The sequence below is a fragment of the Rhineura floridana genome, chromosome 3 (assembly GCF_030035675.1).
Source record: "Rhineura floridana isolate rRhiFlo1 chromosome 3, rRhiFlo1.hap2, whole genome shotgun sequence".
NCBI lineage: Eukaryota > Metazoa > Chordata > Lepidosauria > Squamata > Rhineuridae > Rhineura > Rhineura floridana.
In genome coordinates, this window is record NC_084482.1 from 135,644,496 (window position 1) to 135,662,901 (window position 18,406).

At 41.7% G+C, this 18,406-nt stretch overlaps 2 protein-coding genes across 5 annotated transcripts in view; one reads left to right on the forward strand and one right to left on the reverse strand.

Moving 5' to 3' along the window:
* Nucleotides 1–9,608, forward strand: part of IPPK (inositol-pentakisphosphate 2-kinase) — a 77,507-nt gene extending 67,899 nt beyond the window's left edge. Inside the window, exons 12-13 of the mRNA XM_061618059.1 lie at nucleotides 4,892–4,971; nucleotides 6,373–9,608. Coding sequence (XP_061474043.1) covers nucleotides 4,892–4,971; nucleotides 6,373–6,598 — 306 coding nt within the window. The 3' untranslated portion in view covers nucleotides 6,599–9,608. The remainder of the gene's footprint in view (nucleotides 1–4,891; nucleotides 4,972–6,372) is intronic.
* CENPP (centromere protein P) overlaps nucleotides 7,216–18,406 on the reverse strand; it is a 267,372-nt gene continuing 256,181 nt past the window's right edge. For 2 of the 4 annotated variants that reach the window (XM_061618071.1, XM_061618070.1), the window contains exons 8-9: nucleotides 17,839–17,930; nucleotides 7,216–9,744 (exon numbers count right to left, since the gene is read on the reverse strand). In XM_061618071.1, coding sequence (XP_061474055.1) covers nucleotides 9,626–9,744; nucleotides 17,839–17,930 — 211 coding nt within the window. In that variant the 3' untranslated portion in view covers nucleotides 7,216–9,625. Of the gene's footprint in view, nucleotides 9,745–10,043; nucleotides 10,446–17,825; nucleotides 17,931–18,406 lie in introns of those variants that run through there. The other 2 variants (XM_061618073.1, XM_061618072.1) reach the window with 2 other exon arrangements.

An 18,406-nucleotide genomic window follows, 5' to 3' on the forward strand; every position in this document is an offset into this window, starting at 1 on the left:
TAATGTCAGCTTCTCTGTGGGAGACAAGTGAGGACAAAATCTGGTTGCTGCTTCAGGCAGCCTCGCTACCTTTTAGGCCACCTAACATAAACTACCCTATGAAAAGAAATAAGGAGGGAGACAGGTAGAGACAACACTAGATGCTTGCTCCAGCTGCACTACTTTTGTTTTTAAGTGTTTGGACGTGAATGTACCAATTTGTATTTTATAAATGTGAGCTCTTTTGAGGACTTGAAAAGTAGGGCATACATATAGTAGATAAATCAAATTCTGAATACAAGAAGTAATGTAGGGAACCAGATCAGACTATTTGTATATCTAGCTCATTACTAGACTAGATTTGTCTATTTAGTCTCCTCTGACTAGCATTGTCTCTTCAGAGTGTCAGGCAGAACTCTTTTCTGTTATTTGTTACCTTGGGGGTTGCCAACCTGGCACCTGTGAGTCCCATGGCTCCTGTTAAGACCTTCATTGGTACTCCCTGATGGGGGGCCCAGACTCTGAGCTTTCATTTTAGAAAAGACTCTAGTCTTCCTAGAAAAAAAGTTATGAAGCAAAATGTGCAGGTATCCTTCTAAGTGAAATGAGCCGGGCTGGCTGCTCCTGCCTGTCAGTGTATTTTGCCAATGATTGAAGTCAGAACCCTGATTGATGTGAGTTGTTTGGACACCAGGCAATAGGAATTCCTAGGGTACTAAAAACTTCAGTTTTCCTCTCATTTAGTGTACTTTTCCTGCTTCTGATTTTCTAGTAGTCCTTGGAATCTCTGTAGCCTGTCCTTCCTTTTTTCCTGATAGAAAGCAGAAGGCATTTTTTTGAAAAAAAAACCCCTCTACTTTGGCAGCAGCCTCACCTCCCACACTGTTCTAGAGAATCCCCTGACCTTCAAGATTAGATTTTCAGTGGGTGTAGGGTGCTGCAAGGGGAAGAAGGAATGATCAAAAATTGCCCCGCTCCCCTTGCATCCATGCAGAGCAGCAAAGAGTTCTGCTCAAGACAAGTCTGGATCCAATCCAATGAAACCTACACATGTAGTTGGAAGCTCTGAAAAGCTTACAGGAGTAGGTTCTGCTTTAATTTTTATATTTTATTACTGGCTTTATTAGGTGCATTGATTGTTAATAGCTTTGAGGAAAAGTATCAATGCTAAAATAAATCTGTCTGCTAAATGTGTTAGAAACAGTATGCTGCAACTGATTTTTGCCAGTGGTCTGGGCTCCATCTTGTGGCCCTTAGAGCAGAGATGGGATTCAAATATTGCCAATTGATTGGTCATTTGACTGCTTAGAGTGCAGTCAAATATTCCATGAAGTCAGCATCCCTATACTTACACCTGTGTGGGCTACTACTGCATCATGATATAATCTGACAACATCATGGATACAATCTTAAGTTTTGCTTGGTAAAGCTCCCTACCTTATGCAGATGTACAGGTCTGTGTAAAGAAACATAAATCCCTTTCATGAGAATAAGGGCTAGTGAGACCATGCTGGTGGCCCTGCCCCCAGCATCCATGCATTTTAAAAATCAATCAATTAATTAATTAATTAGATTTATATCCCACCCTTCCTCCGAGTAGGAGCCTGGGACGGCAAACAAAAGCACCAAAAACATTCTAAAACATCATAAAAACAGACTTTAAAACATATTAAAACAAAACATGTTTTTTAAAAAAGCTTTAAAAATGGAGTAAAATGCAATTCCAACACAGATGCAGACTGGCATAAGGTCTCGACTTAAAAGGCTTGTTGAAAGAGGAAAGCCTTCAGTAGGCTCCGAAAAGATTACAGAAATGGAGCCTGTCTGATATTTAAGGGGAGGGAATTCCAAAGGGTAGGTGCCACTACACTAAAGGCCCCCTTCCTATGTTGTGTAGAATGGACCTCCTGATAAGATGATATCTGCAGGAGGCCCTCATCTGCAGAGCGCAGTGATCGACGATCTTTCAGGTATCCTGGTCCTGAGCTGTATAAGGCTTTGTACACCAAAACTAGAACCTTGAACTTAGCCCGGTAGCTAATATGTAGCCAGTGCAATTTTTTCAGCAGCGGGGTGACATATTGGCGATACCCTGCCGCAGTGAGCAGTCTCACTGCCGCATTTTGCGCCAGCTGCAGCTTCCAGACCAACCTCAAGGGCAGTCCCCCATAGAGTGCATTACGGTAATCCAGCCTGGAGGTTACCAGTGTATGGACAACAGTGGTTAGGCTATCCTGGTCCAGAAACGGCCGCATCTGTCTTACCTGCCGAAGCTGGTAAAAGGCACTCCTAGCCACTGAGGTCCCTTGGGCCTCTAGCGACAAATATGGATCCAGAAGCACCCCAAGACTACGGACCTGGTCTTTCAGAGGGAGTACGACCCCATCCAAAGCAGGCAAATGACCAATTATCTGAACTTGGGAACCACCAACTGACGCCGCCGCCTCCTTGATAGGATTCAGAGTCAGTTCATTGGCCCTCAGCATGGGGACAAGATGGTACCTTGTGGCATCCCACAACACAACTGCCAGGGGCCGAAAGACAATTATCCATTGCTATTATCTGAATATGACCCTGGAGATAGGATCAGAACCACTGTAAAACAGTGCCTCCAATACCCATCTCACCAATTTTGCCCAGGATACCATGGTCAGTGGCATCAAAAGCTGCCAAGAAATCAAGTAATAATAAAAGGGTTGCACTTCCCCTGTCCTCCCGATAGAGGTCATCCATCCATCCTTGGGTGACCAAGGCTGATTCAGTCCCATGACAAAGTCTGAACCCAGACTGGAGTGGGTCAAGATAATCTGTTTCATCCAAGAGAATTTGCAATTACTGTGCCACAAACCTCTTGATCACTGTCCCTAAAAAGGTGGTATTTGCAACCAGGCAGTAGTTGTCACAAATGGTTCCAGGGTGGACTTTTTCAGGAGTGGTTGAACGGGGTGGCTGGAACCACTCCCTCCTGCAGTAATGCGTTGACCACACCCTGGATCCACTCGGTCAACCCCCCTCGGAAAGCTTTAATAAGCCAAGAAGGGCAAGTGTTGAGAGGACATGTTGGTGGCCACATTGAGTGTTGATGTCTGACCAGCAGAAGTCTATGTGCATAGACCTCTATATGTATAGGTTTCCATGCAAACTGAGGGGAGGCCTACACATGTAGTCTTCCTCCGTTCACTCTTCCATGCACAATGTGTTGATGTAGGAGATAGGAGCCAGCAGCATGGATTTTTTCCCACATAACTGCATGGAGATTCAGCTCCATACCACAGATAGTATTTTTTATTTATAAACATATTTGTATACCACTATTTCATTTCAAAAAACATGGAAGTGGTTTACAACAAATGAAAACTGTATAATAAAACCTATTAAAAATACAGTAAAAACAAGGTCAGCTGCTGCACAGACATCTTCTTAACTGCCTGCATAAGCCTGGAGGAACAGAGAGATTTCAGCAGGCATTTAAAGGTTAGAACAGAAGGTGCCTGCTGAATCACTGTTGGCAGAGCATTCCAGAGACCTAGGCTGATAACACTGAAGGTTCAATTTCATGTTGATGTTAAATGAGCCTCGCCAACTTGGGGGGTGATAAGTGCCTTCTTGCAGATGATCTCAGTGAGTGAGCTGGGATGTAAGGGTTCAGATGGTCCTTAAGGTACCCTGGACCTAAGTTGTTCAAGGCTTTGTAAATTAATACAAGGTCCTCAAACCTGGCTCAGTAGTAGATGGGCAGCCAGTGCAGATGTTTTAATGGTGATATCATGTGTTGTCAGCCACTCTATTAGCAACCTGGCCCCTGCATTTTGCACCAGCTGGAACTTCCAAACCATGCCCAGGGGCAGCTCCACATAAAGCTCATTGCCATAATTCAGCCTCAAGGTTACTGATACATGGACTACAGTGGTTAGGCTATCCCTGTCCCATCGCAACGGTAGCTAATGAATCAGACAGCGCTGATCAAAGGCACTCCAAGCCACACAGGATACTTGATCCTCTAGTGACAAAGATGAATCAAGGAGTATCCCTAAACTATGGACCTGCTCCTTCAGGGGAATGTGACCCCCATCCAGAACAGGTAACTTGCTTATCTTCCAGACATGGGAACCACCTACCCAAACAGCCTCCATCTTCCCAGGATTCAAGAGCAATTTATTGGCCCTTATCCTGTCCACTACAGCCTCCAGATGCCGATCCACAGGATTCACTACCTCTCCTAATTCATGTTATGGAAAAATACAGCTGTGTGTCATCAGCATACTTAGGATACCTTGCTCCAAAACTCCTAATGATCACTCCCAACAGCTTCATATAGAAGTTAAATATCACTGGGGAGAGAATAGTACCCTGCGGAACCCCATAGCACAAGTGTCAGGTGGCCGTGAAACACTCACCTAAGTTCTATTCTCCGGACACAGCCTCAAAGGTAAGAGTGGAACCACCATGATATGGTGCCTCTGATACCTCAGTGCATCCCACTAAGTCAGTCCAGGAAGATATCATAGTTAGTGGTATCAAAGGCTGCTGAGAGACTGGGCAGAAGTAACAGGGTTGCTCTCTCCCATCTCTCTCACAATAAAGGTCATCCATCATGGTGACTAAGGCTGATTCAATTCCGAAACCAGGTCTGAATCCAGATTGTAATTGGTCTAGATAATCTTATCCAGGAATACCTCCATAATGCACAGTGGCCAGCAGCTGTTTCTGGTATCACCTCAACTAGCAAAATGTCTTGCAATATGCTTATCTTACTGTTTATATTGTTGTTTCTCCACACGATTCCTTACCCAGGGCAGTTGCATGGGAAAAATAAGAGGCTGGCTTGCATTTGTGATTGGCTGAAACAGAATTACAGTTCTTACGAAGAATTACAGCCCATTAGATAAGTCTTACCTTGATTTTGTTACAGGTTCAGCAGTATAGAGTTGCAATGACAGCAAAGGACTGTTCTGTCATGATTGCACTTTCACCTTGTCAACAGGATGAATGGTAAGATAATTGAGAATGTTCAACATGGATTTTTAGGTAGAAAAAGCAACAACTTTTGCATTTTTCTTAGAGGCTGTCTGTTTGGACTCTTTAGAATGAGCAGTATATATTTAAGTTAACACTTAAGTTTCAAAGTTTATTTTTTATCATAATTGTAGCTCGAAACCCTATTAAAATAAAAACAACCAACGGTGATGTTGCATAGATAGCCTTACTTGAAAATTTGGGGTTTTTTTTTATATCTCTTCTCAATAGACACATCTTGATATGGGGCTGATGGCTATTAAATAAGTACTAGTTGATGGGCACTGTAGCTATTCAGTAGAGTAGCTGCATCTCTCTTTGAGGAATCTTGATTTTTTTGACCCTTGCTCAGCCAGCATTGAGTAATCATTGTTAATAAGTACGCCTGCTACATTCTCACCTACCTTTGCAAAGTTCTAGACGTCGCTGGAAAGGCTCTACTTTTAATTTAAATCATACTATTCAAATTGAACTTTTATATATATGTTTTGTAATCTTAGAGAAGCAACTGAGAAGAAATGAAAACAGGGTTCTAGAATATCTTATATGCCCATCTACCAACCACTTAAAGAACTTTGATATCAAATTAAGGAGCATGGCTTTGACCCTGTGCTCACATGGCATTAAGGGAATAATTGTAAATCTTCACCCCATGAGGACATGTCTCTGGCATTGTGGTTTGTAAGCATACTGATGATGCACCTCCCAGGACTGGTCATTAACAATGATTTCTAACTGCAATGCTGGGGACATATACATGGATAGAATACTTGACACATTCATGTATCAATAATGGTGACAGCAGAATAAATGTCTTTCCTTACCTGGGAATCTTAGAGAAATATCTCATGGAGTCAGAGCTATATCATTGGTATAGCAGATAAAAATATGTTTATGTTTAAAAAGAAATGTTGCTGTATTAACTCCTATCTAGATCTGTAGTCCTTCAGATTTAGGACCTAAATGCCTTGGTTTAAGAGATTGACAGTAATACTATATACTTCTTTGCTGTAAGTGAAAGAATTTGGTGAAAACTGTGACTTAATTTTAAGTAACTTGAAGATAAACATAATACTAACATCTCAGGGCAGTTCATTTTCACAGCGGTACTGGTGGTATAACAATTAAGGGAAGCTTGGCATAAATTATGGTGGAAACTAGTAGGAAAATGACCAGCGTGATCAACTAAATTCTCATTCCACCACATTTTGGACTGGAAAAGCTGTATTTTATTTAAGACCACAGCTACTTCAAAAATGCAACATCAGCTGAAGTTGGTCATGATTAGGTAATGGGTAAACTTTTCATGTATAGTAGGATGTCAGAATTTTTTCAGGGGGCTAGGAGTAATAGAATGTTTTCTTATTCAATCTGCAGTACAGAGCAGAAGCAGGTGATTCTAACTTCTAAATCAAGATTCACCTTTTCAGTCTCCGTGTTGGATCTAGACCTTAAGCCATATGAAAGCATTCACCATCAGTACAAACTTGATGGGAAAATAGTAAACTACTATTTGAAGAACACACAGGCCAAAGATGACTTGGTGATGTCAAATCTCTTGAAAGAAAATGAAGACTGCACACTAGTTCTCCATAAAATGTAACTGGCTAAATATTTATTGAATGCAGAATGGAAAGAATTAAGTTATGTTCGTTTTCTATTTTCAGTTGTGGTTTAAATTGATCTGCCTTTCAGAAACACAATACCACTAGGACCACCTTGAAGGAATGCATTTATGGTAAAACAGACATATACATACCCTGAAGCTATTAGTAAACGGGTTGCTGGGAAAGTAATGTTTGAATCAAATTACTACTGTATGAAGCATAAAAATGAGTTATCTTGAACTTGATTCTTTAATGCAGGGAACCAGTGTTCCTATGAGGTCTGCTGATGAAATAGGATGTGAATTGCTGAGTAGCACTTGCTCAAAATAAATGGTAAAAGTAAACTAGTTCCCATTCAAAGTCATTCTTGAGCTGGATAGTTAACAATATGGTACTGTCTAGGTTTGCAGCTTGTATCTTAACAAATATATTTTTGTCTTGTGAGAAGGTTCTATAATTTGGTTGTTTCTGAAAGTGGTATTGTGGTGGCCATTCTCAAAAGTGATTTGAATAAATGAAAGAAAACATACAAAACAAGGGAGCTTTGTTAATGATATAGAGAAAAACAGCCTTGCTTTAGTTAAGATTAAAAACTATCAAAACAAACTAGCTCTTCCTTATACAATACTGCTTTTAATTGTTCAGTAGAATAATTTAATTACAAAGAAGCCTTTTCTAATGATCCAATTGCTTGCACAATTACTATTTTTGTTTCCATATAAAATAATTCTTAATTCTATATAAAATAATTATACATGTGCCTCACTGATACTCAGAAATCTTCCAGTACACTAAATGATTGAGGTTATTTGTTGAGGGAAGCACTTGTGAAGTCAAATACTGGCTTTATTCTCTCTCTCTCTCCCCCCCCCCCCCAGTGTGGTGGGTTTTGTTCTTAATATTTTGCAGTGTTCCCAATTTGATATTAAAACCTTGGAAGTCACTCTTCCAGGGCTTGCTAAAATAAGCTTGTTTGTAACTGAGTTGTTCCCCCTATGTCAACTCTATGAACTAGAAACTTACCTCTCATTAAATAGGCGTTAATTATCTTCAGCAAGGGGCATTTTCTCTAGATGTGTCTGTGCATGATTTGTTACTGCCTTTTGGTCTCTTGTGTACAAAAAAAAAATAGGGAAACAATGCAATGTGCCTCAGGTTTGAAAGACTAAGGCTCATCTCTTTTCCTACTGTGCTGTACAATGGCAGTAGGCTCCACTTACAGTGGCGTAGGAATATTACTGTTCTTATCCTGGCTGTATGACTGAACCTCTGAATTTAAAACTCTGGAAAGACAAGTCATGTCATAAGCTTATTGTAGAATAGGAGAAACTTTATTAGTGGTTGTTTGGTGACAAGGCACTATAGGTGGGTGAGGACCAGCTGTGAGAAACCTAGATTTAAGCTGCTTCAGCCATTCAAAAAATGTTATCTGTATTTCAGTGTGGGCATTTAGTGGCATAATCTTACGTTCTAATTGACATTTTTTGTGTCATCAGTGATTTGATTTATTCATCTTTTCAAAGTATCTGTCCCTAAGGATCTACAATAATATTCTTGCCATTACCAATTAAGCTGCTATAGTAACATTAAATATAATGGTAACATTTCAAAATTTCTATAATATTAATATTTGTTCTCATGAATATTACATATAATTAAATTTTGTTAGTGCCTCTAGTGATTCCTATTACTTATACAAACTGCTGTATAATTAAGCTGAATTGATATCACAATTTGGTCATACAGAGGCAGCGGACCTCACATGAGGCAGCCCAACTGCAGGTTAGGGCATATCTCTAGAATAAGACTTATAACTGGTTTGAATGCAGTAAAACCGCCATGCTTAGTGATTGGTTACAATCAGTACTTGCATTTGTTAGCTAACTGTGAAGTTGCTGTGGTGTTCAGGTAATATCTTACTTGGATCAAGTTTCCTCTTAGTATGCAAAGTTGCTGCAAGGAAGACAGCTATTCCCACAGCTCCTGAAGCAATATGCAAAAATAGCTATGCAGCAATGTGCATCTGATTACAGAAACTAACTAATCAGAAGTAGGTAAAACTCTACATTTATCATCCAGGGCTAGGGAGGGCAAGAGTTAGAGTGCTGTTTAAGGTTCACAGTTTTGAGCTTCAGGATTAAGGTTTGTATCCAAGTAAGCTCTATTGAGAGTAGACCCATTGAAATGAATAGACCTAAGTTAGTCATGTCAATGCGTCTGCTACTCTGAGTAGGATTAACATGGGATACGTTAGGTCTCTACCTCTGAAACTGGCTACAAAGTTTGCTTTTATGTGAGACTGTTGCAGCACTTTAAAAGAGCTAGGAGAACTTTAACATGACTTTATTACTTGTGAGACAGTAGCATTAACAAGTTGATCATAGCCTGAAAAGCAAAAACAATAAATAACTGGGGCATGTTATATGTGGGGCAATGCCCTTGGCTTGCTATTTTCATTATAGGCAATCTGCCTGTGACTAAAAAATATACACCTTGCATTTTGTAAATTTGTAGGTTATGCCTTCTGATCCATTGTAAATCGAAATATCACAATTCTGTTTTATGAGAGAGGTATTAGAAACCTGGTTTTGCCTTTTAATCCCTGTTTGAGGAAGAAGTAGTAGCTGTGATATTAAGTGAGGGTGTTTTTTTGCATCTTGAAACTTGGTTTCATTTAACTTTTCAGTATAACTTCTAAAAATCTGTTACATATACAGCTGTGAATGGAAACTGCCACTTTTTATAGACTTGAATTTATCAGGTTGATCTGTTAGAGGTTCTATGAAATGCTATGAAAGGTGGGGGAAGCCACTTTGATTCAGAAAGTTAAATTTTTAAAATGAAATTCACTTATCTGTTTGGCATTTTGTATTTAAAATGGCTGTATTTATTTGTCATGACAATTTATATATATGTGCCATAATTGTACAGATAGCATGTTTTATGGGTTTGGTTTCTAAATGGAAAATAACTTAATGTTTATATTCAATAAAGTATAGATGCATATTTTATCGTCCTGGTATTCATTTGTCATTGCAAAGCGACTTAATCAGTGTTTCAATGGATGCCTGTATCCCAAGCACATGTAGTAGGCTTCTAAAACAGTACGGAGCATCTGATGCAAACTTGTTGGCTTCCACAACTGTAAGAGAAGAAAAGGGATGGAATTAACCAATACACTTTAAATAGTGACTTGAAATAGTCTAGTATTAGCAGCTTGAATGAGGTCCAGAGTACTAGAATTTCTTAATACGTAGAAAGAAAACACTTTGCTTTAAATTAGCACTATATACAACTGAAACCTATTTCCACCACTGTCATTAAGACAAATAGGTTTGTATTGTGTTCAGTTTATTCTCCAGTTGTTATTAAGCTTTTCTTAAACTGCTAGCAAGTTTTTAGATAGTTTCCTTCCAAAAAACCTGTATCTTAAGCTTTAGTCATCCTACCCATCCAAAATATGGATTATATTTTATAAGAATATAGAATCTGTAAATCCAAACTAAGTCTGGAGAACTGCCTTAGTTGCCCTGCTGGATTGCCTGTAATGGGGAAAGGACAGAGGGAGTGCATCCCTTTTGGTTTTCCTAGATATCTGAAGATTTTGATACTATTAGCTATGCCAGTGTTTAACGTTCGGTTCCCAAATGTTGGACTACAACTTCTGTCATCCCTGATCATTGGCTAAGCTGCTTGGGGAAGATGGGAGCTGTAGTCCCACCAACAATTGGGAACGCAAGGTTTAAAGCACTGAGATCTGCTATCCTTTTGGACTCACTCTGTTGGGCTTGGGAGGATACTTTGGTTTGGTGGCTCTGATCCTTTCTGGAGCGGAGGCTCCCTCTAGAAAAGTGGGAAGTAAGGTTGGAAAAAGATCAGAAATTCACAGGAATTTTGGTATAGTACATATAAATAGTCTGCTCCCAACATCTTGTGTGTTTACTGTTCTTTTTATCTTTGTCCTATGCTTGAGCTTTGGTAGTTCAAAAAATGTACTGCCTCCACACCTAAAAACCTAGCTTGAGTGCAAGACAAAAGAAAGGTGAAATGGGCACTTCTCACTAGTTCACACAGCAGCCTGACAGGGTGAATCCATCCCTACCTTCTTATACATAACCCCATAATGATTGTTTAACATTTTAACTTTCTGATAATTTTAACATGGAGAGTGCAGTACAATTGATCTTGCTGCTTCTGTTCTTTTTCTCCCTATTGAAAAAGCAGGGGGTAGGCTGCTGTTCAAACGTGAAATGGAGAATTATGATGTAACATGCATTCTGGATCGTCACCTCGTTTTTGATAACTTGACAACTGTTGTAAACATGCAGTATTTATAATTTGTACTTGCACCTGTGGCAGCAAAGATGGACACTGATTGGAATTTTCACAACAGCTTGGCCAAATTGCCTAAGGAGCAACGCTGCCAGAATGTTTGCAGAGGAAAAAGAAAAATGAGGGAAGAAAGGGCTCTGAAGAAGCCTCATTACGAATCTTAAGGTTATCAGGGGCTGAACACAGGAATTCACAGAAGTCTTGCTAAAGAAAATGGTACAGTGGCTGAAACATTGAGGTTGGCCTAAGGAAATTGAAGAAAGATGGAGCTGGAAGGAAGGAATAGCCAAGAAGAAAGCAGAGTTGAGGCAAAACCTCACGTAAAGGCCTAGAAGCAGAAAGAAGGAAGTGAGTTGGAGGCTGCAGCCCATGAAGCCAAGAGGAAATAGATTGCTAGGTCTACAATCTTTGCTTGATCTTTTCCTTCACCCAGATCTATCTCCACTGCAATGGGGGGATGGGAAAAGACCCCTCCTCCCTCTTACTGCATGGGTCATGGGTATGCATGTCTGCTTTTGGATCTGGCTTCACCCACAACTGGAATATAGCCCCCAAGCACATTCACCCAGAAAATCCAGCCTGAAAGTTAAACCTATTCCAGAGGCTGAAAGGTATGCTGCTTAGCAGAGAAGCAAAATTAGGTCAGTTGTCCTTTATATGAAGAACAAATGTGTAATGGAAATGTATATATTAATAACCAAATTATAATATGTCCATAAGACTAATCAGGGGTAACCATAATTTTTGAAATATCAGTGTTGATAGTTTGCCATCAATGAAAGCCAGTCAGCTGAAAATACTAAACTTTGTGGGGGGGGGGGGAGAACTGTTTTATTGTTGGCTGAATCAATTTCACTTGGAATACCTCCCTAAACCTTGTAGTATTATAATAGATCCAAATGGGGAGGGCTTCCCTTAAACAAATAAAGTTGCCAATGAAGCAGTAGTTGTGCTTCTACTAGTATGCTGAATTGAAATCTGATAATCCTTAAGGGAGCAACAGGGGCAAGAAGTAGAGCAACAGAGTGTAGGAAAGTAGCTGAATTTCACATATTGATTGAACTAGCCAGCAAATTCTTTGGCTGCAGACTTCTAATAAAAATATGCTAAGATAGTTGAACTACATGTTCCATATAAGTGTGTTACATACAAAGCCTACTGCAGGCTTTGTTAAACTAAACCAAACCAGCCTCAGGAAACTGCAAATTTGGTCAGAGGAGGAGGGAGTGTGTGTGGTTTTTCTAATCAACATCATTTTCCCCAAGCTGCTTTTTCCTCTGCAGAGGAAAATAAACAGCTACCTTATATCAAATCTGCAGCCTACAGAGGCTGCTATTCTTTAAAAATAAAAGAAACTAATTAGAACTTTGTTATATTTGTTTGTATGTATTGTGTAGGTTGTCTCCAAGTGTTACAAAAAGAATACAATTATCAAGAAAAAACAAATTTGTTTTCTCATGTATTTCTGTTTGCTGGGGATGATGGATAACATTTCTATTAGGGATGATGCCCCCTACTAGAAGGCTCAGGCAGGGTCCACTATAGCGTCCACTCCAGAGGGAGGAGTCATCCCTCTTGCCAGCCCAACTGGCAGAACAGACAACTCCTTAACCCCATGCTGACATTCCAATTCAACTCTGTTGAAGATTGAAACCTGCTGAGAAACTACTGAACAGAAAAAGAGAAACGAACAGGGAACAGAGAAGCACAGCAAAAAAGGGCTTAACCACACCAAAGCAAAGCAGATTCCCCCCACAACAATGGAGCACACAGATGTGGACAGGACAGAAAAATGTCTAATCATTTGTACGGCAGCAGCACGAGCCATAACCCACACTCCTCAGGTTGCCAGCAGAGCAAGGAGAAGTAGACGGAATGTCATCCATCATCCCCAGCAAACAGAGGAAAACTACACCAATTCAAAACTTAGTGGAAGAGCCCACTCAGCCTTCTAAACAGTACTCAAGCCTTGTGCAAACAAACAAAGTAAGTTGGCAGTTTGGCAGGAGCAGAAGGGAACCTTTTTAGCACCTCTAGCCAGGGACTGGGATAAGGGCTCCGGCGCCACAGACTCTTTCTCAAGTTACTGCAAAATCCACCTGGCCACAGCCAAGGAGGCAGGGGAAAGTTTCAGGAGCAGATACCAATTCCTCCCCTGAAAACTCATATCAGAAGCCACCTCAGATGACTTACTGGCTGGTTCTACATAAACTGGAGAAAGATGCTGGAGAAAAACTTCTCGAGGAGCTTAAAGGAGAAGATCCCTATAGAATGGCCCCTTGAAGGAGATCTGTGGGATCACCTAATGTGACTTTTAGATCCAAGCAGCTCCTTGCCGTTATGCCTCCTGCATGTAGAAGATCTTCCCATGTCAGACAGGGACAAATTAGAAGTGGGAGACCACTTAATTTCCAGGGAATCTATAGAACCTCTAATCAGGAGGGAGACTTAGAAAAAACACCCTCCACAAGGAAGGATACTGGCACATCAGAAAGGGCAGGGTTATTCACCCCTCCATGCTGACAATAGCACAACTGATTCATGACTGAATCAGAAAAGTTATAAAGCTTTGTAGCCACCGTCAAAACTAATTTAGCCTTATTAGGGTTGGTCTATTCAGCTTTTCAGACAGCACCAAAAGCCTGAGGAAAAGAAACTGTGATAGGTTTACCAAAAGCGGAGGGGAAAACCTTCTGTGCACCCATAGCTGATGACTGTGAGAAAGTATCCTGAACTGGACAACCTCAACCTCAGTCAGCTGTATGGCTCTTTTCACTTTTGCCAGTGAGGGCTGAAAAACTTCAGAAGCACGCAACCTTGCTTGAGGCTGAACCACCAGCACTTCTTCCTCAGAAAGTTCACTCTCCTCCCCAGCAAGTTCAGAGGCAGTGCTCCCTCTTCCCTTCAAGGAACTGTTGATGGCAAAAACACTACGTCCTCTCTCAGCACATGTCTTAGCTGGCTCCACAATGACAGGAGAAGAACTCCTGGAACACGGGGAGGAAGGCAAGCCTGCAGAACTCTGTCTTATATCTCCTTGAGTACTCACCCCTCCATATTCTTTCCTTTATGGGCTTTCTGTAAAAAGGACCTCCTCCTCCTGCGGTTGCTATGAGGGAGGGAGTCCTTAACCTCTTGGAAAAGTAGGGCATACATGTGAGAGAAACTTTGAGAAAATCCCATGACTGACATAACATTACTCACTCCACCTACTGAATGAGTGGGTAAAAGAGAAGCTCCTGCCTCAGAGTGACAGGTACTGTCAGAGAAGGAGGCATTCGAGTCTGACCAGTCCCCTTGCAGACGACCATTGTGGTCAGAAGTGACAGAAGCAACAGGCAAAGCCATAAAGGCATTGACACGGTTCTCCCTGCAGAGCCAAGGGCAGGGAGCAGCTGGCTGCACAAAAATACTATGTTCGAGCTGCTCAACCCCCTCCCCCAGCAATTCTTAAGCCAGAAGATGTTGAAAGGGTTAGAGAACGTTGAAATTCAAAACCTTGATGCAGGGAGCGGAGAGCAATCAAACATTCTCACAGGAATCTGGTATGCTCAAATGCTTGATTAACGCAGCAGATGGGGTAACACAATAATCAGACACAAATGGCACTCCTGGTTAGGTAGGTTCTTTGCATGACTTGCCAAGCTCCATGACCTTCAAGAACTGAAATCAAGTGATCTTGCAGGAATTTGGTGGACACAAACACAATTAACAGAAGAGGTGGGGCAGGCAGCATGAAGATCAAATAGAATTGGCGGTCCCACTTAGGTCAGCTCAAACGGAAACAGCCTTGGTCGCCCTGTATGATGACCTCTGTTGGGAGAAAGGGGGAGTGTGACTCTGTTGATTCTCCTTGATCTCTCAGCGGCTTTCGATACCATCAGCCATGGTATCCTTCTGGGAAGACTGGCTGAGTTGGGAGTGGGAGGGACTGCATGGTGGTGGTTCCGCTCCTACTTGGTGGGTTGGCTCCAGAAGATGATGCTTGGGAAACATTACTTGGCACCCTGGACTCTCCAGTATGGGGTTCTGCAGGGGTCAGTTCTGTCCCCCATGCTGTTCAACATCTACATGAAACCGTTGAGTGCTGTCATCCGGAGCTTTGGAGTGCGTTGCCATCAGTATGCTGATGACATGCAGCTCTATTTCTCCTTTTCATCTTCAGGTGAGGCTGTCAATGTGCTGAACCAGTGCCTGGCTGCAACAATGGACTGGATGAGGGCTAATAAACTGAGGCTCAATCCAGACAAGACTGAGATGCTGCTAGTGGGCAGTTCTTCTGACTGGATGGTGGATGTCCAACCTGTCCTGGATGGGGTTGCACTCCCTCTGAAGGAGCAGGTTCGTAGCTGTTGAAGTGTGTGCGTTGTTGCGTGAAACAGCATACATTACGTTGGAGTTAAGTTGAGCAAGAAACTTCTTCAGAGCATTAGATCATGTTAAGAGTCTTTATTAAGACATTACGGCCAAAGGCTTAAGAGTAAATACATGTAGAGTTTCTTCAGTCACCCCCCTTCTGGTACATCTCTCTCCAAAGGTAAACACAGAAGACAACCTCTCAGTTCAGAGGCAATACACAGAAGGCTCAGCTCAACACAGATAGCTGCTAGAACTGTTCCCAGTCTATCGCGATGGTTACCATAGCAACGGCCTTGGCTGTCCGTTCCCAGACTGGGCAAAGACATAACTCCCCCTAGCTACAGTTTTTCAGACTTGATGGAAAACAAACTCAGTGACAGTGCGGTTCAATGGTCAACAGTAGCTTGGGGGTTCTCCTAGAACCATCTCTGTCACTTGAGGCTCAGGTAGCCTCGGTGGCACGGATTGCCTTCTACCAACTTTGGTTGGTGGCCCAGCTACGCCCCTATCTGGACAGGGATAACCTGGCTTCGGTTGACCGTGCTCTGGTAACCTCCAAGTTAGATTACTGCAATGCTCTCTACGTGGGGCTGCCTTTGATGACGGTTTGGAAGCTGCAGCTTCTGCAAAATGCAGCAGCCAGATTGGTTACAGGGACCAGACGGTTCGAACATATAAAACCGATTCTGGCCTGCTTGCATTGGCTGCCTGAAAGTTTCCGAGCTTGATTCAAGGTGCTGGTTTTAACCTATAAAGCCTTACACGGCTTAGGACCACAATACCTGACGGACCACATCTCCTGACATGAACCCACCTGTACACTACACTCCATATCCAAGGCCCTCCTCCGGGTGCCTCCTCCGAGGGAAGCTGGGAAGGTGGCAACAAGGGAGAGGGCCTTCTCAGTGGTGGCCCCCAAATTATGGAATGATCTGTCTGACGAGGTGAGTCTGGCGCCAACACTGTTATCTTTTTGGCGCCAGGTCAAGACTTTCCTTTTCTCCCAGGCATTTTAGCATGTGTTTTAAATTGTTTCTTTAAAGTGTTTTTAAATTTGTATATTTGTTTTTAATGTTTTTAATTGTTGTAAACTGCCCAGAGAGCTTCGGCTATGGGGCGGTATACAAATGCAATAAAAATAAATAAATAAATAAATAAACAAATGGCAGTCCCACTTAATGTTTATTGCAGGACCTGACAAGCTCTGTGCCCTTCAGGAAGCAAAATAAGAGCTCCCTTGTGACGATCTGACACTCCCCTCTACCGGACCACAAGGGAAAACGGGGAAGGGAATAAAAAAGACACAAGACACACACGCAAACACATACAGGTCAAAAGAAATATGTACTGAGGTATAAAATTACACCCAATGTAACAAAAATCTGTAGTAACACCAAAGGGTGATCGGAGGAAGCACATTAAAAAAAAAGCAACTCAGAAAAATCATGGGGCCTATCCACATGGGAGCCTAACTTCGTGCTAAAGATGCTGACTTTACCTCCGTTTTCTGTTTGCACCGTCTACAGTAAGGGATCAATGCCAGCTGCAAACACTGTGTTTTCTAGTCACACTTGAGGAGAAGCATCAATCACACTGTTTCCTAAAGACCACACCCTTTAACTTAACATTCCCACACCCTCTTGTTACCTGGCAACCGAGCATGCTCAGTTTATTCTACCAGTAAGTTTCATTAAAAAACAACAAAAAACCCAGAAGTGCAATTCTTTGTATTTTCACTGGTAAAAATACAGATCAAATACAAATCTTTGTTTGAGCAGTGTTATACTTTTGTGCACAAATGGGGGGGGGGAATAAAGGCACCGTTTGCAGCAACATAAAAGAAGCTTACAGAATGAGAGAGAGAAGCGGAAGTTTCTGTTCAGCCCACAGGAAATGAAATGAAAGAAGGGAGGAGGAGGGGGCAGGGAGGGAGGAATGATTGACACACCTAAAAGCATCAGGGCACAGCGTCTGCAAGCCCTAGAGATATGGAGACATTTCCCCTTCCCTTTTTGGATTTTATTATTATTATTATTTGATTTATATCCCGCCCTTCCTCCCAGCAGGAGCCCAGATTATCAGAGGTTTGGGTTAGTATGGATTTACAGGGGGGAAACTGTGCGATAGCTTCTGTTTGCCAGAAGCGTCATGTGAACCATGCAAATTAAAAGGGGATGCAAGTAGCAACAGACACACAGTAAATCGCTGTGTGCATAAGCTCATGATTGGAGCAGGACAAGACAAAGAAAAGGTAAATACTTGCAAAAGAACACCATCACCAACTGCAGGCAGGGTCAGTCTGGTGAAAGGGATGACTTCCCCCCAGGAGAGAAGGCAAAAGGCTTTAGTGGACCCTGCCTTTTCCTTCCAGTAGGAGGCACCATCCCTAATCAGGAATGTCATCCATCATCCTCAAGCAAAATAACGTTTTGTGGGAAATGTACATTTGGTAATGCAAGGAGAGAAATCTATCAAAGAGAGAATGAAATTGAATGAAATGGTTGTAACAAAGGAACTGAATATAAAACATACTGTGTACATATACCTGACATTGGTATTTTGTTCAGCAGATCCAAGACTGGTGTAACCTTTCCTTCTTCATCTACATAAATCTTCCAAACAATCATTAACTCAAGTCTATAAAAGACAAAGAATATTTAAGGTCAGAGAGCTAATGCAGCATCCTATATGAGACAAGTGGGCCAGAGCTGGATATAGTGGTGGTGATTTAATCTACCTTCTGGTACTCTCTCTGGCTGCAAGCTGGAAAATTAGCTTGTGTGAATATACTGGGGCAGCTCATGTACGTACACTTCCTGGCTCTACATGGAAGACATTCTGAAGCTGTCCTCAATTTCAGGGGATTATTGGGGTTACTGTCAGGAACCTAGAAAACTACAGTAACAAAGTACATGAGTTCCTGGATATTACTTTTTTAATAGAAAGTTTTGTACCAGAGGAAGGAATAACACGAAAAGAATAGGGATAGGTTCCTAACCACAAAAATGAAGAGCAGTTTAACATACAGTAGGGCCCCACTCATATGGCGGGTTATGTTCCAGACCCCCTCCGAAAAGCGAAACCTGCCAGAAAGTGGGACATAGTGTGCAATC